We start from the raw sequence: 23952 nt of genomic DNA on the forward strand, positions 1-23952 counted from the left end.
TCTCTGTGATCCACCCTGTCACAAGCTCAGCTCAGCTGACCTCTCTGGGACACCCCCCTCCAGCTGGATCCTGTGCGCAGGCTAATGTTCCTGGTGAAACACCATCTCCCAGGGGTGGCAGACATCGGGCAGTGTCACCAGAGTGTGAGTTGCCATGTAGTCCCTGGGGTCCGGAGCCCAGCTCTGATGTTAACATTGTGGCAAGTCACAAGGGATCCTGCGTAGCCTTAACATGTTAATGTCTAGTCTTACTTCCTTACTAACTGCAGAGAGAGACCCCGGCAGGACTCCTGGGCCCTGTCTCAGCTCTGGGAGGGGAGGGGCTAGGGGGTTACAGCAGGGGACAGATACATTTGGGCTTGATATAAGATCAGAGCGGCCAGACTGAGTCACACCAATGGCCTGCCTAGCCCAGTGTCCTGCCTCCCAACAGTGGCCAGTGCCAGGTGCTTCAGAAGGCATCAACAAAAGAGGCATCATCACATGATCCATCCCCTGTTGCCCATTCCCCACTTCTGGCAAACAGAGGCCATGGACAGCATCCCTGCCCGTCCTGGCCAGTCGCCACTGATGGACCGAACCTCCGTGGGACTTATTTGGTTGTTATTGGAATCATGTTACAGTGTGGGCCTTTCCACCAACTCCCGGCAGGGAGTTCCACAGGTTGACGGTAAAGAAATAATTTGTTTTAAATCTGCTGCCTATAAATGTACTTGGAGGAGCTTCTAGAGTTATGTCAGCGAAGGAGTAAATAACATTTCCCTACTGGATTTTCCCGCACCGTTCATGATTTTCTAGACCTCCAACATATCTCCCCACCTTTTAGTCATTTCTTTTCCAAGCTGAAAAGTCCCCGTCTTGTTAATCTCTCCCCGTCTGGAAGCTGTTCCTTACCCCTTATCATTTCAGTTGCCTTTTCTGTACTTTTTCCAAATCCAATTTATCTTTTTTTTAGATGGGGTGACCAAATCTGCCTGCAGTATTCAAGCTGTCGCTGTGCCATGACTTTAGAGAGAGGCAACAGAGTATTTTCTGTCTTATCTATTCCATTCCCAGTATTCTGTTAGGTTTTTTAGTTTTCAGACAGCCCCTGCGCACTGAGCAGATGTTTCCAGGGAACTATCCACCAGGATTCCAAGATCTCTTTCTCGAGCGGTCACAGCTACTTTAGACCCCAACATATTGACCTATAGTTGGGATTCTGTTTTCCCATGGACATTGCTTTGCATTTGTCAATGCCGAATTCCATCTCCCTTGTGTTGCCCAGTCACCCAGTTCTATGAGATCCCTCAGTAACTCTTCACACTCAGCTTTGGACTAAACTATTTGGAGTAATTTGTGGTATCTGCAAATTTTGCCACCTCCCTATTTACCCCCTTTTCAAGAACACTTATAAGTTTAACAGCACTGGTCCAAATTCAAAGTGTAGCAGCACAACACTCATGGCTACTCTTCCCACCCCCCCCCCATCTTTTAAGTACCTGGCAATGTTTTCTTGATGCTCTAAGGACCCTTCAGTGGCTGGCATGCCCAGCCTTTTGTTACACCGGCCTCCTTCTTTTTATAACAAACTCCCTGCCCCTAGAGACAAGCTTAAAGCAGCTTTCCCTGACAAGTCTGAAATCCCGGGGTTCAAATTTTAAAGAAGGGCTACTGCTCCCTAGCCCCTCCCCCACAATGGCACCCTTGTGCAGAAAGAGCAGCCAGCAGAGAGGAACTGTAGCTTGTGGGGCAGCCAGCCACGGCAAGTGCTCAGAGGGTGGAGGAAGAAGGTGCCTTCTTCCAGCAGGGAGCCATGTGTCCCTCTCGGGTGCACAGCTGTGCACCAGGGAACGCAGGGCCTTGCCCTAAGCAGTGGAGCCGCACAGACATCCCCCTGCGAGGAGATGGGAACACCCTTTCCTGTTCACACTGGCCCCTGCACAACTGAAAATGGCTGGCAGCTGAGCTCACTTATAAGCGTGGCTCCTGGATGGCTCAGGTGCCCTCCCTTAGCCTGAGTGGTACCAGCATTCAGGCTCCAGTGGCTGCAGCTGAGAGGGGGCTGAGAACAAACCCAACTGCTGGGCTGGGGGGAAAGGACTAATTGCTCCACAGTCTGCCTCCCTCTGTGCTGTATTGAGGCAGCAGCTGCCGGTCTGGGCCCCAGGTACTGGCGGACAGAAAAGCTAAATCCCCATGGCTCAGCTGGGGGAGGCCTAGGGAGAGCATAAAACCAGCCAGCTCACAGCCCCGCCGGATGCTGAATGTGGCAGAGCCCTGGGGGAGAGTCACTGGGAATAGGGGGATTAATTTAAGAAAGGGAGGAGCCCGTTTGGCAACAGGGAAAGCTTGGTGAGCCTGCTGACGAGTGGGGGAAGGAGGGTTCCACTGACTCCTCTCCCCGTGGGTGGTCGCTGGGAGGCCGAGTGGGGAGTCAGGCTCTTGGTCTATCTCAGCCCTAGCTGGGCTGTGGGGCTGGGAGAGAATTGTGCAGGAGGGGAAGCAGGGATCCTGCTCTTTGGTTAGTGGTAAGGTGCCACAGGACTCCTCGCTGCTTGTGCAGATCCAGACTAACACGGCTCCCCTCCGATACTGCTTTAACAATGTGGGGCCCAGAAAAACAAGGCCGGTCAACCTTATGCTAAGGAAAGCCAACAAAGGCTCATTTCATAGGCCTCTGAGGATTCTTGAGCAGAACCAGGGATGTGGTTCAAACAGAGGCGCTCTCCATGCTGGCTTAGGTTATAGAAGTAAGATAAGTGCTAAATGACAGATTTGTACCTACTGCGGCTTGCTTTGGGAGCTGGTCAGAACCTCCCTGTTTCTGTTCCCCTTCACTAATCTTACCTCCCTAGTTTTGCCCTTTGTTTGTGCCCGACTCCTTTGTCTCCTTGTTCCTGGTACCTGCATTTTGTGATTGATAAGAAAGTTGCTGATGCATCATGAAGCGCTTCTGGCCACAATCAATGGTTGGCCAAGATATGCATAGATATTAAAAGTTTTAGAAAGGTGGGTAAGTGGCTTGGGTGAAGAGCTAATGACGCGACGGAACTGTCTTTATAAGCCTACCTGTTACTAAAATCGGGGCTGGTTCTCTTTGGAGATGGGCCGCTCTCTATTGTTGTGCGCACTCTTCAATAAAGAGCTTGGGATTGGACTTTGCTGGTGTTGACTGTCTCTTTGAGGTCAGACAATGAACCGAGTCTTCTGGGCTGGAGTCCCTGACAACAAGGAACCCAAATAAACCCTCTCTCCTTCCCCGACCTGCCATGGGAAATGGCACTTCGTAACTCCTGTATGATCACAAAGTGACAAGGAATATTTCTGCCTCGCTTTGCCGTTGGGTGGCATTTCAGAACTGCTTGACTGGTGCACAGGTTAATTCATTTAGTTCCTAACACGAAGGCCAGCTCCTTAAAATATTTGCATTTAGTTTTGCCTGTGTAAGCGGGGGAATGGTCCCACTATTGTGGGGAACTTTCCTGGCTTCTATACACCCCGGTGAAATGAACCAGCGAAAGGATCTGAGTCCCCGCTCCCACTTCCTTTACCCCACGGCCTCCCTGATCCTGAGGGCTCCCCCTCCACTCTCCTGAGTAGCAGAGCCCTCGAAACCCCAACAAGGCTGGGCCCAGGTTTCCTGGGGCTTAATCCCCGACCTTGTAGTCACTAGGGGCAGGAGTTAGGGTGTCCCCACTCCGAGGTGCTCTCTTTACACTGCAGGCCTTCTTGGCCCCGTGATCATTTCATAAGGTTCAAAGCAAATACGATTTATTAAACATCAACTGATTAAAGAGAAAAGAATAAGAAAAAATGAGAATGGTTAAATGAGAACACACAGCCCTGCTCTGTGGCACGGGGACATCAAAACAGCAGTCTGCAGAGTGTAAGGACAGTTCACAGTCTCTTCCTTATAGGCCCCTTAGAGGCCCCGGATGTGCTGCAGGGGGGCTGCAGGCTGGACACGCTTGCTCTGGCAGTGACCACACAGCCTCACGCTCTAAGTGGCCAGACCCCTCTCCCAGTCTGGCCTGCTGGGCCTCTTGGCTGGTGATATCTCCCTGCCCAGAGCCTCTCCCCACACTTTGCTGGTCCCAGCTGCTCACCACACCCAGCTGCAGGCTGTGCTGCTTTGCCAGTCTCCAGCTCTCTGTCCCTTTTGGCTCTCTGAGCACTGCCAGTCTGCTGCTCAACACCGGGTCTGCGCTCCTTGGGCTGTGTGTGCCTGGCTCTGTTGCTGCAGGACTGCCCCTCAGCACAGCTTGCTCCTTTTAGCTGTCTCTCAGCTCTCTCCTTGCTCAGAGAGACCGAGAAGAATCCCAGCTCACAGGGAGGACGGGGCCTGGCCTCTCACTTTCCTCACTGGCCTGTCCAACCTGTCAATCAGGCCGAGCTGGAGTGTTGGCTGCTTTCCATTGTCACTGGGGTCTGTCAGTCTCAGGGCCCTGGTTTCTCATGGACCCTTCCCCTTTTGACACTGGGAGCTGGCGAACGAAAAACTCCCACAGAGTTTTAGTAAGGGGCTAACAGTCCCCTTACACCTGGGATCATGAATCGTGGCTTGAAAGCGTGATTTGCAGTATCACTCTTGTGTTTTCTAACCTCTCATGTCCAAGCCCCTGCTCCAGGGTTGCGGGGTCCAGTAGTGCTTTTGGGGGGCAGCTTTCCCTGACGATCTAGTGGATCTCTGATAGGAACAGGTTATTACATTAGGCCTCCAGTACATATTCTTTTTAGGCATTCACATAATGGCCATGTCTCTGTTTTATTTATGTAGCTGTTTTCAGTCTGCCACATTTTGGGGTTTTTACTAGCTTGAGTTGTTAGAAACTATGATAAAATACAGATATTCCAAAAGCATTGTTAATTTTCTTCTAATTTGATTTCATATTAACTATCATACACAGTGCACTTTGTCAATTGTCACGTGTTTTAATCTATTCTTCCATAGCTATGAACTTTTAAAAAATATACCACAGGCTGGGATTTTGGTACTGATAACGCACATGGTGGTGGTGGTGGTGCACGTACCAAAAGTCAATCGGCACATGCATGGAAAAAACGAGGGAACGTTGGTGGGAGACGAACTCACACTGACGCACCTCTGGCCCCTGCGTCCACTGACCAAGGATAACCCCTGCAAATGAGGGCAGAGAGGGGCTCAAAAAAGGAACTTTTGGTTGCAGAACTGACCAGGAGGCGGGTGACACTGCCCCATGAATGCTGGGGGTGTGTCCTGCTCACTGGTTTACGATTGTGAAACTGCTTGTGGCATTTTCTCTAATTACTGCCCGGTGACTTGCCTGCTTTCATTAAACATTTCTCTTCCACACTGGCCCTGTGCTAGTGTGTGGGGAAGCATTGCCTCTCCCCGGCACTGGAGGAGAGGGGTGTGTGTGTGTGTGTGTGTGTGTGGTGTGTGTGTGTGTGTGTGTGTGTGTGTGTGTTCGTTCCCGGGTTACTGCTCTGAGCTGGGATTGTTAACAAGGAACCACTAGGTATTGAACCCAGCCTTATTGGTCTGGGGCACAGCGGGGGCGGGGCTCACGGGCAGGCGTGTCCCAGACTAGACACTGGGGAATGGCTCTCACAGTTCCCTGGGAGCTGGGCATTTCCCCTCCAGCCCTGGGAGAGCCCCAGGAGCCCAGTTTGCCTCGGCCCAGGGACCCTGCTCTCCGTGGAGCCGACGCAGCAGCCGCCCTCTGGCTGTATGACGAGCCAGGTGTGCAGACGCCCTTGGCGTGACGCCGCGTGGAGTGTGTGGGGTCGCTGAGACACACGCAGGGGCCCATCACCCCACGGCCCCCCAGCCGGGGTCCCCCCAAGTTGCTGGGCTGGTTTCACTCTGGGTCCCCCTGATCAGCGGCGAGGGATGGGATTGTCCCAGCAGGGACAGTCCGTCCCCAGGCAACACCCCCCCGTTCCCTGGCTCTGGCCGGAGGGTTTCGGAAATGGCCCAGCCGGGGGCCAAGGCTCAGGAGTGGGGCTGGGGGCTGACCCCCAGGCAGGCAGGGCCCCGCAGCGGCTCCTGGCCAGCTTGTGCCCTCCCTGCCCAGCCTGGGGGAGAGGAGCGGGGGGGTGACCCCCCAAGCCCTGGGGAGCAGCCCGGCCCCACCCCCAGGCACCGCTCAGTGGGGCCCGCCAGGGCGAGTGGGGAGCTGCTGACCCCCCCAGTGTCTAGTCTGGAAAAGGGGCGAGCCCAGGGAAAGGGGAGTCCTAAGACTGGCAGGCGCTACGACCAATCAGGAGGGGCCAGCGTTCCAGGGCAGGCTGATTGACAGGGCAGGCAGGCCAATGGGGCAGGCAGGAGCCGGGGTCCCGTCCTCCGTGTGAGGGGAGGCTGCCCGGGCCAGAGGGGCTGAGCTAAGGGCAGAGTCTGAGGGGGCAGAAGTCAGAGCTGGGGGGCCAGGAACTGGGGGCAGGGCTGAGCTGTGGCTATGGGGGGAGATGCTATGGGGCAGGGCTGAGCTGTGGCTATGGGGGGAGATGCTATGGGGTAGGGCTGAGCTGTGGCTATGGGGGGAGATGCTATGGGGCAGGGCTGAGCTGTGGCTGGAGGGAGATGCTATGGGGCAGGCTGAGCTGTGGCTATGGGGGGAGATGCTATGGGGCAGGGCTGAGCTGTGGCTGGAGGGAGATGCTATGGGGCAGGGCTGAGTTGTGGCTATGGGGGGAGATGCTATGGGGCAGGCTGAGCTGTGGCTATGGGGGGGAGATGCTATGGGGCAGGGCTGAGCTGTGGCTATGGGGGGAGATGCTATGGGGCAGGCTGAGCTGTGGCTGGGAGGGGAGATGCTATGGGGCAGGGCTGAGCTGTGGCTGGGAGGGGAGATGTTATGGGGCTGGGCTGAGCTGTGGCTGGAGGGAGATGCTATGGGGCAGGGCTGAGCTGTGGCTATGGGGGGAGATGCTATGGGGCAGGGCTGAGCTGTGGCTATGGGGGGAGATGCTATGGGGCAGGTTGAGCTGTGGCTGGGAGGGGAGATGCTATGGGGCAGGGCTGAGCTGTGGCTATGGGGGAGATGCTATGGGGCAGGGCTGAGCTGTGGCTGGGGGGGGAGATGCTATGGGGCAGGGCTGAGTTGTGGCTATGGGGGGAGATGCTATGGGGCAGGGCTGAGCTGTGGCTATGGGGGAGATGCTATGGGACAGGGCTGAGCTGTGGCTATGGGGGGGAGATGCTATGGGGCAGGGCTGAGCTGTGGCTATGGGGGGAGATGCTATGGGGCAGGGCTGAGCTGTGGCTGGGAGGGGAGATGCTATGGGGCAGGCTGAGCTGTGGCTGGGAGGGGAGATGCTATGGGGCAGGGCTGAGCTGTGGCTGGGGGGAGATGCTATGGGGCAGGGCTGAGCTGTGGCTATGGGGGGAGAAGCTATGGGGTAGGGCTGAGATGTGGCTATGGGGGGAAATGCTATGGGGTAGGGCTGAGCTGTGGCTGGGGGGAGATGCTATGGGGCAGGGCTGAGCTGTGGCTATGGGGGGAGATGCTATGGGGCAGGGCTGAGCTGTGGCTGGGAGGGGAGATGCTATGGGGCAGGGCTGAGCTGTGGCTGGGAGGGGAGATGCTATGGGGCAGGCTGAGCTGTGGCTGGGAGGGGAGATGCTATGGGGCAGGGCTGAGCTGTGGCTATGGGGGAGAAGCTATGGGGTAGGGCTGAGCTGTGGCTATGGGGGGAGATGCTATGGGGCAGGGCTGAGCTGTGGCTATGGGGGGAGATGCTATGGGGCAGGGCTGCGGCTGGGGCCATCTGTAACTGGGTGCCGTGGCTGGTAGGAGGCACGTGGGGGCTCAGCACTGCCACACGCCCCAGGCATAAGGCCTCGCAGGCTGGGCTGGGAGGCTCGTGACCAGATGGGGACATGGGGTCGGGTGCCTGAGGGTGTGTGGGCACTGCCAGAGCAGGGCCCCCTGGTGCCAGGCTGGGGCGTGCGAGGGGCAGTTTGGGCAGGTCCCTGCATCCCACAGACGGTCGGCCCCACACAGGGAGAGCTGGATGGACCTTTGGCTGTTCTGATGCTCTCACGAACAATTGTCACTCAGCTCTCCCACCAGAGACGCTTGTGGCCAATCCTGTAATAAATTCTTCCCAGACGTATTAACTAGGCTGGGGAACCAGACCGTTATTTACAAGGGGAATGTGGCTAAACGTACATCTGCACATGAGTTACCATCGTAAATTTCGCAAGGTGATGGTGACACTCCTCAGTTCCCTCTTGCCCGTGGGGTTTGTTCTCTCCTGCCCACACGCTTGCAGCTGCAACGCTTGCCTGTTGGGAGGCGTCCGCTGCACAACTCCCCATGGAGCTGAGAATCAACAATCCCCCAACTCTTATCCCTCTTGTTGATTCTGTGCAGAAAACTTCCCACAGCCCCCCACGCCTCTGCCTGGCAGAAATGGACTGTGCCTTTTGGAAAGGCCGGAACACTCACTGCTGACGATCAGCCCCTCGCACTAATTAATGTGAGATTAGATATCTGATCGAAAACAACCTTCCTCCCCACAGCTGCACTCTGGGCAGCGCTGGCTTCTTGCCTGGTGAGCCAGAGCTCCCTTGCCAGGCCCAGGGACAGTGAGAGCTCAGGGGAGGGAGGAGGGCCCTTCAGGAGAGAAACAGCCACTTCCTGCTGCAGCCACGCTCGGCAGGGTGAGGGATTCTGCCGCAGGGCTCCAGCTAGGGCAGGCTGGATAAACAGGGCACTGAGGGGGGCACAGGGAGAGGCTGAGGGGCCGGCCAACCCGCAGGAGGGAACATCTGCCCCCTTCTCTGAGACTCCTCTCCCTAGAGCTGGGCTGCGCCCGGCTCCTCTGGCTGTCAGGGCAGCCGGGGGGGCGGGAGGGCCAAGGGCGCCTCACAGCTGCTCTCTCATCCCAGCAAAGAGCCGCCTCCCAGGGCAGCCGTTTATTCCGTTGGACAGCAGGAGAAGGGAGCCGTTGCTTCAGCTCCCACCAGTCTCCGGAAGGGGCCGGCCAGTTCTAACGCAAAATGTAGCAACAGGAGAGCAACCTAGCCATGTGGCAACCAGCTCGGCTCAGCGCTTTATATTGCCCCTCGCTGACAAAAGCAGGTTGCTGTGACCCTGGCAATCCAGGTCTGGCACATGCCCGTGGACCCGTGACAGACACATGGCAGGAATCTGTCTAGCTCACGTGCACGCTAGTTTTGTTAAAACAGGCATCAGAATTGTAGGGATCTGTTCAGTGTTCAGACTGTATTGAATGCTGGGGCGTTGCTCCCTGCATGAATCTCATAAGAACAACCAGACTGGGTCTGGCAAAAGGCCCATCTAGCCCAGTGGCCAATGCCAGGTGCCCCAAAGCATTGGGGAACATAACAGACAATCATCAAGTGATCTCTCCCCTGTTGTCCATTCCTAGCTTCTGGCAATGAAGAGGCTTCGGACACCATCCCTGCCCATCCCAATTAATTGGTGACCTGTCCTCCATGAATGTATCTAGTTGACTGTGCGCTGTGTGAAGAAATATTTCCTTTGCTTTCTTTTAACCCTGATACCTATTCATTTCCTTTGGTGGTCCCTAGTTCTTGTGTTATGGAAAGGAGTAAATAACTCTTCTTCATTTACTTTCTCAGCACTAGTCATGCTTTTATAGACTACTCTCATATCTTCCTTTAGCTGTCTCTTATCCAAGCTGAAACATCTCAGTCTTTTTAGTGTCTCCTGATATGGCACCTGTTCCATACCCCTCACCATTTCTGTTGTCCTTTTCTGAACATTTTCCAATTCAAATATATCATTTTTGAGAAGAAGTGACCGCATCTGCACACTGTATTCAAGCTGTGGGCATGCCATGGATTTATAGAAAGGCAATGTGGCATTTTCTGTATTATTATGTATCTCTTAATGATTCCAACAATCTGTTTGCTATTTTGAGTAGATAATTCCCGAGAACTATCCACAAGGACACCGAGATCTCTCTCTCGAGAGGTAATAGCTAATTTAGTCCCCATCATTTTATACGTCTATCTGGGATTATGGTTTCCAATATGCACTACTTTTCATTTATCAATATTGAATTTTATCGTGAGCAATTTTGTATCATCTGCAAATTTTGCCACCTCAATGATTGCTACTTTCTCCAGGTCATTCGTGAATATGTAGAATAGGATTGGTCTCTGAGGAACACTACTAGTTGCCTCTCTCCATTCTGAAAACTGACCATTTATTCCTACCCTTTGTTTCTTGTCTTGTAACCGGTTCCCAAGCCATGGGATGACCTTTCCTCTTACCCTATGACAGCTTACTTTGACTAAGAGTCTTGTCAAAGGCTTTCTGGAAATCTAAGTATACTGTATCCACTGGATCCCCCTTGTCCCCTCAAAGAATACTAGTAGATTGGTGAGGCACGATTTGCCTTTATAAAAAGCATGTTGACTTGTCCGCAATAAATTCTGTTTATCTATGTGCCTGACAATGCCGTTCTTTTCCATAGTTTCAGCCTGTTTGCCTGATACTGAAGTTAGACTTACCTTCCTGTAATTACTGGATCTCCTCTGGAGCCCTTTTTAAGAATTGATGTCACATTAGCTACCCTCCAGTCATTTGACAGAGAAGCTGATGTAAATGATAGGTTGTAGACCACAGTTAGTAATTCTGCAAGTTCACATTGGCGTTCTTTCATTTGGTCCTGGTGACTTGTTTCAGTTCAGTTTATCAATTTGTTCCAAAATCTCCTCTAATGACACCTTTATCTGGGACACTTCCTCAGATTGGCAACCTTAAAAAAATGGCTCAAGTTTGGGAATCTCCCTCCCATCATCAACTGTGAAGACCGATGCAAAAAAGACATTACGTTTCTCCGCAATGAGAAACTGAATCTCAATTGCCCAGGGGCCTCACTGGTGTTTTAGCAGGGCTCCCGCTTCTGACGTACTTAAAAGAAAATTAGTTATTACTTGTTGAGTCTTTGTCTAGCTGCTCTTCAAATTACCTTTGGCCTCCCTAATTATATTTTTACACTTTATCTGCCAGAGTTTATGCTCCTTTCTATTTTCCTCACTAGGGTTTAACTTCCACTTTAAAAATGCTGCCCTTTTCTCGCTCACTGCTTCTTTGACTTGGTTCTTGAGCCAAGGTGACACCTTTTTGCTTCTCTTATTATGTTTTTTAAATTAGGGTTTACATTTAATTTGAGTCTCTATTTTAGTGTCTTTAAAAAGTTTCCATGAAGCTTGTAAGGATGTCACTTACGGTACTGTACCTTTTCATTTCTGTTCACTAATCTCCTGATGTTTGTGCTGTCCCTTTTCCTGCAATTCATACTCCAGTGTTGGGCTGCTGTGGTGTTTTCCCTGCCAGAGGGAAGTTAAACGTAATTCTATTATGGTCACTATTACAAAGTGGCCCAGCTATAGTCACCTCTTGGACCAGATCCTGCACTCTACTTAGGATTAAATCAAGAATGGCCTCTCCTCTTGTGGGTTCCAGAACCAGCTGCCCCAAGAAGCAGCCATTTAAGGTGTTAAGAAGCTATAGCTCTGCATCCCGTCCGGAGGTGCCTTGTCAGTGTGGAGATAGCTGAAATCTTACACCTTGGTATGACTGTCCCATTGATTTTCCTCATTCCACCAAGTTTCTGTGTTGTGTGCTCTGTCAATTTCCCCCTTTAACATGAGTCACTCTAGTTCACCCATCTTCTTATTTGTTCTTTTAGCGTTTGTGTATGAACACTAGATGTCCTTTTCACTTTTTAGCTGTCTGCCACTCCAAGATGTGATTGAAAGGGACTGTTTCTCTTCACATCTTACCTGTATTTTATCATATTTATCCTCTCCTCTTTAGTAGGGCAGAGAGAATCTCTAGGAATAGACTCGCCCCTAAGGGATGTCTCTGTCCAATCCATGTGCTCCTCTGCGCCTCTTGGCTTTCTCCCAACCCTTAGTTTAAAAACTGCTCTAACAGCCTTTTTAATGTTAAGTACCAGCACTCTGGTTCCATTCTGGTTTAGGTGGATACCCGTCTATACCCCTCCTTTCCCAAAAGTTCCCCCAACTCCTAGTAGATCTGAACCCCTCCTCTCTACACCATCATCTCGTCCTCGCATTGAGACCCCACAGCTGGGCCTGCCTACCCGGCCCTGTGCGTGAAACTGGAAGCATTGCAGAGAATGCCACCGTAGAGATCCTGGATTTCAATCTCTCACCTCACAGCCTCAGTTTGGCCTCCAGAACCTCTCCCCTCTCCTCCCCTGTGTCACTGGTACCCACACCTACCACCACCACCGGCTCCTCCCTAGCACTACACACAAGTCTGTCCAGATGTGGTTCTTTTGCTCACCGCAAACCCAGCTGTCTGTGTCTCTAATGATTAGATACCCTGTTAGGAACACCTGTTTCCTCCTAACAACGGGAGTTCCCTCCCTTGGAGAGAGAGCCTCAGTGCAAGGTTTCAACTGCAGGGAGGTCCCCACATCTGGATCATTTCCCTCTGCTCCCAATGGGTGTTCTCATTCCCTGAGCCTTTCCCCCTCCTCAACAGCGCAGGGGCAGCTGACCGGAGGTGGGACCGTTCTACGGTGTCCTAGAAAATCTATGTACCTCTCCCTCCACTAGCTCCTCCAGAGGGCCAGGGGCTCCAAGGCTGGACAGGCCAAAGGCCTGTGGGGGAAACTGAGGCCGAGTTGCTGCATCTGCCATAAGGGGGCGCGCTGAGGTGGCAATGTTGCATCTCGGCCCTAGAGAGCCCCTGGACAAGAGACGCACCATTTGTCTACAAGGCCTGGAATGGGATTGTGCAGCTGCTCATAGGCTGGCTTAGCTCGGGGCCCTGGGGCTGTTCTCGGGTGGGGCCGGCCCTGGAGGCCTTGTCTACACTTAGGCAGAAGATCCAATTCAGATCCACAACTCCAGCTAATTACATTCATTGTGTAGCTGGAGTCAACGTGTCTTAACTCGAACTTCCGCGACGTCTCCACCGTGGGAGGCCAACAGGAGCAAACTCTCTCGTCGGCTTCGAATCATGGAATCAAAGAATCACAGAAGACCAGCACTGGAAGGGACCCTGAGAGCACCGAGTCCAGTCCCCTGCCCTCCCGGCAGGACCAAGCACCGTCTAGACCAGTGGTCCTCAACGCAGTGCCCGAGGGTGCCATGGCGCCCACCAGGCCATTTCTGTGCGCCCACCAAGTGATCGGGGCCGGCCATGTCCCTGTCCCCGGGTGCGTGGCACAGGGTCGGCGCCAGCCCCGGGCACACAGCATATGGGTGGCTCTGCCCCCGGGCACACGGTACATGGGCTGTGCTGGCCCCAGGCGCGTGGCGTTGGGCGTCCCCGTCCCTGGGCACATGGCACAGGATGGGCGCTGGCCGCAGGCATGTGACACATAGGCACTGCCAGCTCCTGCGCGCAGCATATGGGCGTCCCCAGGGGCCACATGGAGCTGCAAGTCGGGCAGAGCCTGGGAGCTGCGAGTCGGCAGTGAAAGGGCAGAGGCGGGTTCATGCATCACACGTTTATTGAGAGAAAAGGTTCTTTGCCAGCGCAGTGGCCTGGGCTGAGCTGGCCAGAGAGGGACACACCCCGAAGCTGCAGCACCAGCTCCTGGCTCCCTGGCCGGGGCCCCAGACAGGACACAGAGCAGTCCCTCAGCAGGGCACCCCAAAGCGGCTAATGCAGGGGGGAGGGGCAGGCTTGGGAGAGCAGCTACCGGAAGGGGAGAGCGACTGGGTGAGGAGCATCCTCCCCAGCCCGATCCGTAGCAGAAGGACCCTCAGCCTGGCCCCGGCGTCAGGCAGGCTGGATGGGGAGGCCAGCAGAGAGGTCCCAGGTCCCCTAGGCCTGGGGCAGAGGCGGGAACTTATGCCCTAGAGAGGAAGAAGGGACATGAGTTAGAGACGGGGCAGGGAATCGATGGCTGAGGCTGCCGCTTGCATGGATCCGGCTCACGAGGCTCGGGGCTCCCCCTTCCCCACAGAGGGTGAGCCAGCTCTGGCACTCCAGCCACATGGGGCACTGAGGTTCAGGGTCCCCCGCCTGGCATGGCTGGGGCACCTGCACTGGCTCCCTATGGCTGGGGGGACGGAGCTCCAAGCATCACAGGACACGTCCAGGCAAGCTGTGCCGCACCCATCCCACGCGCTCTGCCGGCCGGGGAAGGAAGTGGCTCTGTGCCACTCCATGGTCCGTGCTGGCGTGCGGGGTCCACCCCCATCGCTCCCATTGGCCAGGACTCCCAGCCAATAGGAGTGGCAGGTGTGGTGCCTGCCAGCGCAGGGTGGCCTGGAGTCACCTTTGACCCCCTGGGACCTGTGCCAGGTACGTGCCCCATCCCCTCCCATCCTGACCCCATGCGCCCAACCCCTTTCTACAACCCCCTCCTGCCAGAACCCACCTTAGCCCAGTTTTGCACTCCCCTGCCTGCCTACACCCTCAGCTGGCTCCTGCATGCTGCCTCCCCCCCAAACCCTGCACCCCCATCCTGTTCCTGCACCCCCACCTGCCCCCAGACCCTGTACACCACCCTGCTCCTGCACCCCACTTCCACCTTGAACCCCTTATCCATATTCTACTCCCCAGCACCTCCTCCCAGTCACTGTCCTGGGGCAGTCCTGGGGCTGGGTCTTTCCCAGGGATCCGGGTCTCACCTCTGGGTATCGGTCGCATGCAGACACGGCCGCACCCGTTACTGCAGCACTTTTGCCTTGGAGGACAGGAATCATCTCCTCTGCATCTCTCCACACAGGCCCCCTGGCCCCTGGGCGTGGGGCAGAACCCAGGTCTCTCTGCAATACAGTCAGGCCCGGGCAGTTAAGCTGTGTCCCAAAGCTGCCCTGACAGTGCCCCCCCCTCGCTGCCCAGCTTCCGCAGAGGGGGGGCAGGGTCGGCAGCTTTTGGAGAGGTCGATGGTGCCCAGAATGCCCGGAGCCTGTCTCCCTCCCCCATCCCACCTCCTCCATCCCGCCCTCACCGCAGGCTTTGGGAAGGAGTGTGGTGGGGCAGAGCCGCGGGGCGCAGACACGTCCATACGCGGGACACTCACCCCTACCGGGCTCTGGCTGCGCTGCACGTCCAACGCCCCAGAGCTGGTGTGGGCGTCTGTGCGAGCTGGGAAACACCCCCAGCTCCCCGGGATGAGAGAATGTGGCTCTTAGCTCCCTTAGCCAGCCTCCTGCCCCCCAGGCCAAGCCCATCCCTGGATGGAGCCCAAACCCAAACACCCTGGACCCAGCCCCTTCCCCGAAGCCCCGCCCACTGCCCCCTCTGCCTGCTTGATCCCCCTCACATCCTGCCCCACCCTCCCTCACTTTCCCCTGGCTGGGGTAGGGGGTTCCGGTGTGGAACACGGTGCGGGCTCCAAGCGAGGGCAGAGGGGTTCAGACTGTGGGTGGGGCTCCAAGCAGAGGCTGGGCAAAGGATTGGGGGACAGGTGGGGGTGCAGGATGTTGGCTCTGGGAAGGAAGGTCTCAGGGCTGGGTCAGGGGTTCTGGGTGTGGCAGGGGGGTTAGGGCGCCAGCTCGAGGAGGGGCTCAGGGCTGGGGCAGGGGGCTGGGGTGAGCAGGAGGCAAATTCTGCCTGGGGTTGCAGGGCTGGCCCCTCTGTGGGGTCACGGCTGGCTCCTGGGGCTGGGTCTTACCCAGGGATCCGGGTCTCACCTCTGGGTATCACTCCCATGCAGACGTGTCCACACCCGTTACTGCAGCACTTTTGCCTTGGAGGACAGGAATCATCTCCTCGGCATCTCTCCACACAGGTCCCCTGGGCAATGGGCGTGGGGCAGGTCCCAGGTCTCTCTGCAATACAGACAGGCCCAGGCAGGGAAGCCGTGTCCCAAAGCTGCCCTGACTGCGCCCCCACTCGCTGCCAAGCTTCCGCCGAGGATGCCCAGCACCTGCTCCCCTCCCCCATCCAACCTCCTCCATCCCGCCCCCGCCTCAGGCCTTGGGAAGGAGTTTGGTGGGGGCAGAGCCGCGGGGCGCAGACACCTCCGTACATGGGACAATAACCCCTACCGGGCTCCGGTTGCGCTGCATGTCCAGCACCCCAGAGCTGGCGTGGGCACGTGCTAGAGCTTGGAACCACCCCCAGCTCAACAGGTGAGAGAACGTGGGCCCTTAGCTCCCCCAGCCGGCCTCCTGCCCCCCAGGCCACGTCTATCCCTGGCTGCAGCCTAAACCCAAACACACTGGACCCTTCCCCGAAGCCCCGCCCACTGCACTCTCTGCCTGCCTGATCTCCCTCGCTTCCTGCCCCACCCTCCCTCACTTTCCCCTGGCTGGGGTAGGAGGTTCCGGTGTGGGACGGGTGCGGGCTCTGGGCGAGGTGTTACATTATTGGATTTTAGGGAAGCAGCCAGATCACTGCTGCACCCATGGGGGGGGGGGCGTTCTTTGCCCCAAAAGTGGTACAAAGGGGGCACGTGAGGTGTCAAATGAAAGCTTGCCTTCTACTGACTCTGTACATGCTCTTCATATACCTGTGTGATGTCTGTGCGTGGAGTTATGAATATGTGCTCTGGGTCGATGCTGAAAGATTCTCTGTCTGAGGCAGAGCAATGGGCCGGGAATGTTTGCCCATGGACATGGTAATGAGCAAAGCTCCCGGGAACAATGGGCCTCTGGAGGCCAAAGACACACCTGGCCACTGGCCATGTGACTCCCTCCAGCTTGGAAGAAGCCAGGAGGGGGTGTATATAGACCACGTGGCCGACTTCATCTTGGTCTCCAGATCTGCTCTTAACCCCAGATGCGGCTTCGCAGGGAATCACAGGGGGAAAGAACTGTGGACCCATCCTGGCATAGGATGTGCAACAAGGACTTTTAAGCCACAGCTATAACATCTCTGCTGGAGCCTGTATTGAGACTGGGAGATTCGGTGCATGTAACGTACGATACTTTAGCAACCTCACTCTCAGGCTTTACTTTCTCGTAGTAATAAATAAATTGGCTCAGCGTGATTTGTGGGTAAGGTCCAGAGGGTAAATTTACCTGGGATCTGTGGCTGGTTTCTTGGAACCGGACAGAACTTGTTCGGGGTAGGTGGGATTGGGTGCTAGGACCCCCCACCTGTGTATGTGGTCCGCGCCCATCTGGGGCACGGATATTGCTGGGGTGTCGGAGGGGTTTTGCTCAAGAGGCTTCAGGCAGGCTGCTGAAGTGCTCTGTGGGACTGGTTTGTGGCCTGTTTGGAGAGGTCTCCAGTCTGGGGGCTGTAAGGAGCCCGAAATTTGAGCAATTCGCCCTGAGTAGATGCCCTCAGCTGTGCCCAGACCTGGCCCGGTCCATCACACGAGGGCAGAGGGGTTCAGACTGTGGGTGGCGGTTCCAAGCAGAGGCTAGACAGGGGGTTAGGGAACAGGTGGGGGTACAGGCTGTGGGCTCTGGGAGGGAGATCGGGGAAGGAAGGACTCAGGGCTGGGGCAGGGGTTCTGGGTTTGGCACGGGGGTTATGGTTCCAGCTCCGGGAGGGGCTCAGGGCTGGGGCTGGGCTGAGAAAAGGGCTGAGCTTCCCTCGGGCGGTTCCCAATCGGCGGTGTTACGGGCTAAGGCCCCCCCTGCCTGCCCTGGTCCCCCAGCACTTCTGGGAGTGGCTGGCACGTGCTGCAACCCTGGGGCTGCGCCCCCCTGCAGCTCCCCTGGCCGCAGTGCCCCCTGCCTAGCCACTTAGAGCTGCGGAGCCGGTGTGGGGGCGGGTGGCAGGACGGGGCCCCGCAGCTCTCCTAGGGGCCGCAGACATGGGCCCCGGCTGGGCGCGGTGCCAGGCCAGAGCAGACAGGGAGCCCCCCTCAGCCCTGCGGCCCCCTGGGACTCCTAGAGGCCTCACAGTACCCATTTTGGCTCCGGTGGCTGCTGGGGGACGGGGCCCGATGGCGGGAGACTCTTGGCAAAACGGGAAATTTGGGATTCCCCAGCGAGCGGCTTCCTGCCACCACGGCCAGAGGGGACAGCTGATGAGAAATTGCCCAGAATGGGAGCAGAGTGTGTGCCAGGAGGGGTGGGAATGGCGTGGTCAGCGCGGGGCAGTTCCCGGGAGCGCAAGGAGCCCCGACAAAGCCCCCTGGTGTCCCAGGAGGACCCCCGACTGATCCTCCCCGGGATGCTCACAGGGGTAGTTTGATTTCCAGCTGGGGGTGGGTCCAGGGGGCTCTGAGCGGGAGGCAAATTCCGTCTGGGGTTGCAGGGCTGGCCCCTCTGTGGGGTCACGACTGGCTCCTGTCCTGGGGCTGGGTCTTGCCCAGGGGTCTCACCTCCAGTTATCACTCCTCTGCACTCATTGCCACACCCGTTACTGCAGCACTTTTGCCCTGGAGGACAGGACTCATCTCCGTTGCACCTCTCCAAACAGATCCCCACAACCCCTTTGACCGAGGGACAGACCCCAGGTCTCCCTGCAATGCAGAGCAGGCACGAGGCCGTCAGTCCAGTGTCCTAACCCCGCCCTGGCTCCGTCCCCCCCAGCTGCACAGCTTCTGCCTAGGACAGGCCTCTGCCCGCCTGGCGTCCTGCTCCGCAGGGAGAGACCCGGTGCCAGAGCGTCCACCCGCCGGGCGAGACTCTGCCCCCCCGTCCCTTCCCCCGCAGCGGGACCCTGCTGCTGAGCCTGCACGAGGTGGGAGGGCTGCTGGGCTCGGCGGATCAGCCCCTGGCCGACCTCACCCGGCACCACCAAGGAGGTGGGAGCCGCGGGCGCCCTGGGAGAGGAGGGTCACAGTGTCCAGTGGGGAGAGCCTTGCCCGGCCCCTTCTCCTCCCACCTGCACTAGCCGGGCCCCTGCCAGGAGCCCCCCTGCTCCCCAGGGCAGACCCCCCGCCCCACGGAACAGAGCAGGGCAGGGGAGGGCGCTGCCGCGGCACCCTGGGCTGGGCGGGCCAGCGGCTCCTCTCTGCTGACCCCGCGCTCTCCACTCACGTCCAGCCGCAGGTGGCAGCTCGGCCCAGACGGCCAGGAGCCCCAGGAGGAGGAAGATGGTCCCTGACTTCATGCTGCTGCCAGGAGCCAGGTCTCTGCCCAGCGCTGAGCCGGGCTGGGATTTATACCCTGCCCAGGTGGGGGAGGGCGGGGCTGGCTCACAGCTCAACAACAGGGACCTAATCTCCTCCTGACCCGTTTCTCCACAGAACCCGTCTCCTGGCCCCCAGGGGCAGGCCCCTCCCCTCTGGGCAGGGCCGGCTGTTGAGAAATCCCCTTGGAAGGCGGGGAGCAAAAACCTGTTTGTGGGCAGCAAACGCCCAGGCCGTGTGGGATGGGATCCCGGAGCGGGAGGCTGCAGCACACACACGTGGAGCAGCTCAGTGGGGCCTGCCCCTGGCCATGCTCTGCCCAGCCCCACAGCGTGTAAATGCCCCCTGGGGTGGGCTGGTGCCTGGATTGGCAGCTCAGATCCACCGGCTCCATCCACACTTGGTGCTCGGGGGGCGATGCCGGCTCGCATGGACAGGCCTCACCCAGCTCGTGAGACAAGGGCCGTGGTGAGTGGTGACATGGGCGCGCTGCCTCGGGGACAGAGCCACGGCCCTAACCGGGGCCTCACCCCTACCGGGCTCCGGCTGCGCTGCATGTCCAGCACCCCAGAGCTGGCGTGCGCATGTGAGAGAGCTGGGAACCACCCCCAGCTCCACGTGTGAGAGAACGTGGGTCCTCAGCTCCCCCAGCCGGCCTCCTGCCCCCCAGGCCGGGCCTATCCCCAGCTGGAGCCCATGGACTGTTTGGCTCACGGGCTGGAGCGTCTCATGCGATTTGTGCACAATGCCGTGTTTGGCAGCCGAGAGGGAAGCAACTCGGGGTGGGGGGGAGGCACCTTCTCCCCCCGATCAGTCGCTCTGCCTGGAGGGCAGCGCGGCCAACGGTCGAATCGCACAAACCCAAACAGCCTAAACCCGCCCTCTTCTGCCAGGCCCATCCTGCTCCCTCCTGCCCCTACCTCCATCGCTTGCTCTCCCCCACCCTCCCTCACTTCCCCCGGGCTGCAGAAGTGTGACCAGGGGGTGCTGCCATCAGCCGCAACAGCGATGCACAGTGGGTAGCTGTCCCAGCATTCCTACTGCCCTTCGCCTTCCCAGTGCCCAATAGGACCCAAACCGTGCAGCGGCTGCTTCGGGGTGCACGTCATCAGCGTCCCGTAACGCACTGTGGAAGCACGCAGCACTGGACCGCTACCGGTCAGTTGGAATCAGCCCACAGTGGGCAATCTATGGGGTGGGGGTCGGGGGGGTTGCTGTGATGCAGGTAGCCAAGGCACTCCCTCTGGGGAATGTGCAGGACATAGCGGGGGGCTGTGCCGCAATGGGGTTCCCTCGCTGGGGGGCGATAGATGGCACACACCTCGGTACTGGGACTTCTCCAACGTGTGGCAGGCGCTGGGGGGCCACAGCAGCCACGTTGCTGACCCCAGGAGGCTGGGAACGGTGCATGATGGAATTTCCTTCCCCAACCAGAAAAAGCCCATGGGAGGTGTGGAGAGGCCAATAGTGAGAGCCAGCCCGCCCCTTGCTCCCGCAGCTCACGGAGCCGTACACAGGCAAGGGGCCGGTCAGTGGCAGAACCGCATGGTGGTAGAGCAGGCTGCTGGGGGATTCAAGGGAAGGTTTCGCTGTCTGCTGATTGTTCCCATTGTTGTGACAGCCTGCTGCGTGCGCCATAACGTCTGTGACACGCAGGCCCAGGGCGGGTGGCCGAGGCACAGCGCTTAGCCACTCATTGTGAGCAGACACGGCAATACAGAGCACATCGAGGGGCAGCGCTAATCTGAGAATGGCCAGACAGCGATCTGACCCCCATGCATCCTGCCCCTCATTGCAGTGCACCCTGCCATAAGTGTGCTTGCTTGCAATCCCCCTCCCCATGCAACATGAGCAGTAAAGGCCAGGTGGTCGAGAGCCTGAGTTTTTATTTAGGGACACAAGGAAGCAGGGACAGAAAAGACGCTCAGGGCAGGAGCTTCGGGGGCAAGGGGAGAAGAGAAAGCGGCTCATTACGCCCCCGTTCAGCAATCGCACAGGTGTGAGAGTGACAGCCTTTTGTTCTGGGACACATCCCTGGGGTTGAGTGTGAGACTGCCCTTGCCTCTGCCCTGCCGCCTCCCTCCCCCCCCTCCGGACCGTTGAGACATTCTCCTGTGTCTTTACTTTGCAATTCCTGGTCACTTTTCTCTCCCCACACCCCGCTCACATCGCCTGCAGCAGCGTTTTCCTCCACTCTCTGAATGGCGCCATGTCCAGAGGGACGGATCGCCTTTGCTCATTGATTGTCATGGCGAGTACGCTTTCGCTTGCCGATGGGTGACGGCCAAACAGCTGGAGGAGCCGGACACGGCGGATTGTGCCGCGGGCTCTCTGTTGCACCTGCTGCAAGGAAAAGTGAAGGGCAGGCGCTACAGGAGATACCTTGGGGAGCAGAAAACCCGATCTCGTAACATACAGGGACATCTGTCCAAGACAACAGGCTTGAACAAGGTTATGCTTTCAAGGGCCCCCTGTGCAGCCGGTAGAGCACAGAGACCTGGGAACAGCCAGACGTAGTTTGGGGGCAGGGACAGGTCGGGGATCCCTCTTTTGCTTCTGCTGTGAAGGGATGCACCACACAGTGCATGCAAATAGCAGCTGCTCAGCTAGACAAGTGTCAGCGTCTGCAACGGGGGCACGGTGGCAGCAGGGCAGGACCACGTGTCTGGCAACCCCGTTCGCTGGAAGAGTGCAACTTTCCCCTTCCACGGGAACCTGCAGGCGGGAGGGGAAGCTGGTCTGGGTGTTGCAGCGAGGCAGGGTCCCAATCGGCGCCCTGTCGGGAATGAGCCACCCGTGTCCTGCGGGTGTATCAGACACGGTCGCTCCCCGCACTTCAGCCGGGTCGCCGTGCACGATGCCCATTTCCTTCGACTCACAGAGCCGATGCCGACTGAAGGTGGCCGGAGCCCTGGCTCTGACACTGATGCTTTGCGCTGCGCTGATGCCAGGGGCCTCGTGGCTGGCTCGCCGCGGGAAGGCGGCCTACCGGGGAGGAGGGCATCAGGCCGCCTCCCCAGCAACCTTGTGGGAAGTGTGACCGAGTTCCTCGGAGAGCGTGACAGGCTGTGCAGGGAGGATTCCCGCGCCATCTGCAGACATGGTGACAAGCTGTCCCGGGAGCCCCCGCCGCGCAGCCCGCCACGGATCACACCAATCGCCCTCACCCGCTGGTAGCAGGATTCCACGTCAGCTCCCCAGAGGTCCCTCCCCACCCCCTAGAATCCCATGGAGCTGCTCACAGAAGCGGCACGTTTGCACCCGTGACCCAGAGCTTTTGTTTGCCTCCTTTGTCTTCTGCTATGCCTGCCCCGGCGCCTTGGCTTGCACTGGGTGCTGCTGGGGTCCCTGGCGTAGCCTGGCTCCACTGGGCCCCTTGCGATCTTGGCACAGAGAGCTGCGTTTCTCGTGCTGCTTCGTAGTCTGCGAGAACCGAGTCCTCTCCCCAGGCAGCACTGGGGCCCGAGACCTCCTGCTTGCTCCACGCTGGTGCTCGTCGGGGAGCCTGGGCACTCCCGGCCAGGTGTGCTGCTCGGTGCTGCCTGCTCGCCACGCTGGCCACACGCGTAGCCAGGGCTTTTGCTGTGCACCCGCAGAGCAGCCGAGCTGAACGTCCTGGCCACAGCGGGCACAGCGGGGCGCTTGCCCCACTCCGGCTCTCCAGGCGAGGACAGGGCCCAGGCCTTACCTCGCTCTGTCCACGTGGCGCTCTTCCTGGGGACTGGGATTGGCACATGGGGGCTTGTGAGCCCCTGACCCCCACCATCCAGCTGGAGCACTGCTGCAGGGCAAGCCCCCATTCCTCCTGCTCCCCAGGGCAAGTCTTTGACCCCACTCCTCAGCTGGAGTGCCAGGCGGGGCAGATGGGGGTGCACATCTCTTCAGCCCCTCCTCCTCTATTTTCCAGGGCTCCTGTCCAGAGCATCTACCACCCGCAGGGGAAGGAGAGGTGCCCCGAAGGTTCCTACCATCCCACCCTCCTGTCACTGTCCCCTCCCACTGTAAATCGGGGCCCACCCAGATGGCATGGTCTGCCTATGCCACTGGCTCGTACTTGGGAGGGCTGGCTCCTTACTCCACCAACCACAGCAATATTCGCCTCCTGCCAGGACCAAAGGGCTGGGCATTTTCCCAGGCAAACGGTACCTTGGCGCTCACGCCAATCCTATAATAAACTAGCTAAAGATGTATTCAGTAGGAACCGGAAACCAGCGAGTTATTTACTTGGTTAAAGCAGGTAACCTAGAAACACAAGCGAGTTACAATCTCTGCTTCCACGAGGAATTAGAGGTTTCTACCATGAGCAAGCTCTGTATGCCTATGATGGGCGTCTGCCCCGCACGGGCCCCTTAGGGTGCGACTAGACTGGCACGATTTTGCCAGCTGTCTACACTGGCTGCTTGAATTTGCGCAAGAGCACTGACTTTGTAATGTACAAAATCAGTGCTTCTTGCGCAAATACTTTCACGCTCCCGCTCGGGAAAAAGCCCTCTTGTGCAAGAATAGTTGCGCAAGAGGGCCAGTGTAGACGGGAAGAACTGTTTTGCACAAAAAAGCCCTGATGGCTAAAATGGCTAAAATGGCGATCGGGGCTTTCTTGCACAAAATCGCGTCTTGACTGGCCACGGATGCTTTTGTGCAAAAGCATCTGTGCCAATCTAGATGCGCTTTTGCAGAAATACTTTTAACGGAAAAACGTTTCTGTTAAAAGTATTTCCGCAAAATCATGCCAGTCTAGACGCAGCCATAGGCTGTGTCCGCACTGCACCCCTTTTCTGGAAAAGGGATGCAGATGAGACAAGTCGGAATTGCAAATGAAGCAGGGATTTACATTTTCCCCGCTTCATTTGTATAAACATGGCTGCCGCTTTTTTCCGGCTCGGGGCTTTGCTGGAAAAAAGCGCCAGTCTAGACGGGGATCTTTCGGAAAATAAAGCCTTTTCCGAAAGGTCCCTTATTCCTGATTTTAAGAGGAAAAGGGGTGCAGTGTGGACACAGCCTTAGGGTTTAAACCCC

The 23952-nt window shown here is 57.5% G+C and overlaps 1 protein-coding gene across 3 annotated transcripts in view; it reads right to left on the reverse strand.

Moving 5' to 3' along the window:
* LOC112546280 (uncharacterized) overlaps positions 1-23952 on the reverse strand; it is a 150885-nt gene that overhangs the window by 110325 nt on the left and 16608 nt on the right. The window contains exons 4-6 of one of the 3 annotated variants that reach the window (XM_075900787.1): positions 15593-15730; positions 14585-14722; positions 13438-13804 (exon numbers count right to left, since the gene is read on the reverse strand). The exons of 1 other annotated variant lie outside the window; for it this stretch is intronic. In XM_075900787.1, coding sequence (XP_075756902.1) covers positions 13773-13804; positions 14585-14722; positions 15593-15730 — 308 coding nt within the window. In that variant the 3' untranslated portion in view covers positions 13438-13772. Of the gene's footprint in view, positions 1-13437; positions 13805-14584; positions 14723-15592; positions 15731-23952 lie in introns of those variants that run through there. One more of the 3 variants, XM_075900788.1, reaches the window with a different exon arrangement.

Source organism: Pelodiscus sinensis, chromosome 18, assembly GCF_049634645.1.
Source record: "Pelodiscus sinensis isolate JC-2024 chromosome 18, ASM4963464v1, whole genome shotgun sequence".
Lineage (NCBI taxonomy): Eukaryota > Metazoa > Chordata > Testudines > Trionychidae > Pelodiscus > Pelodiscus sinensis.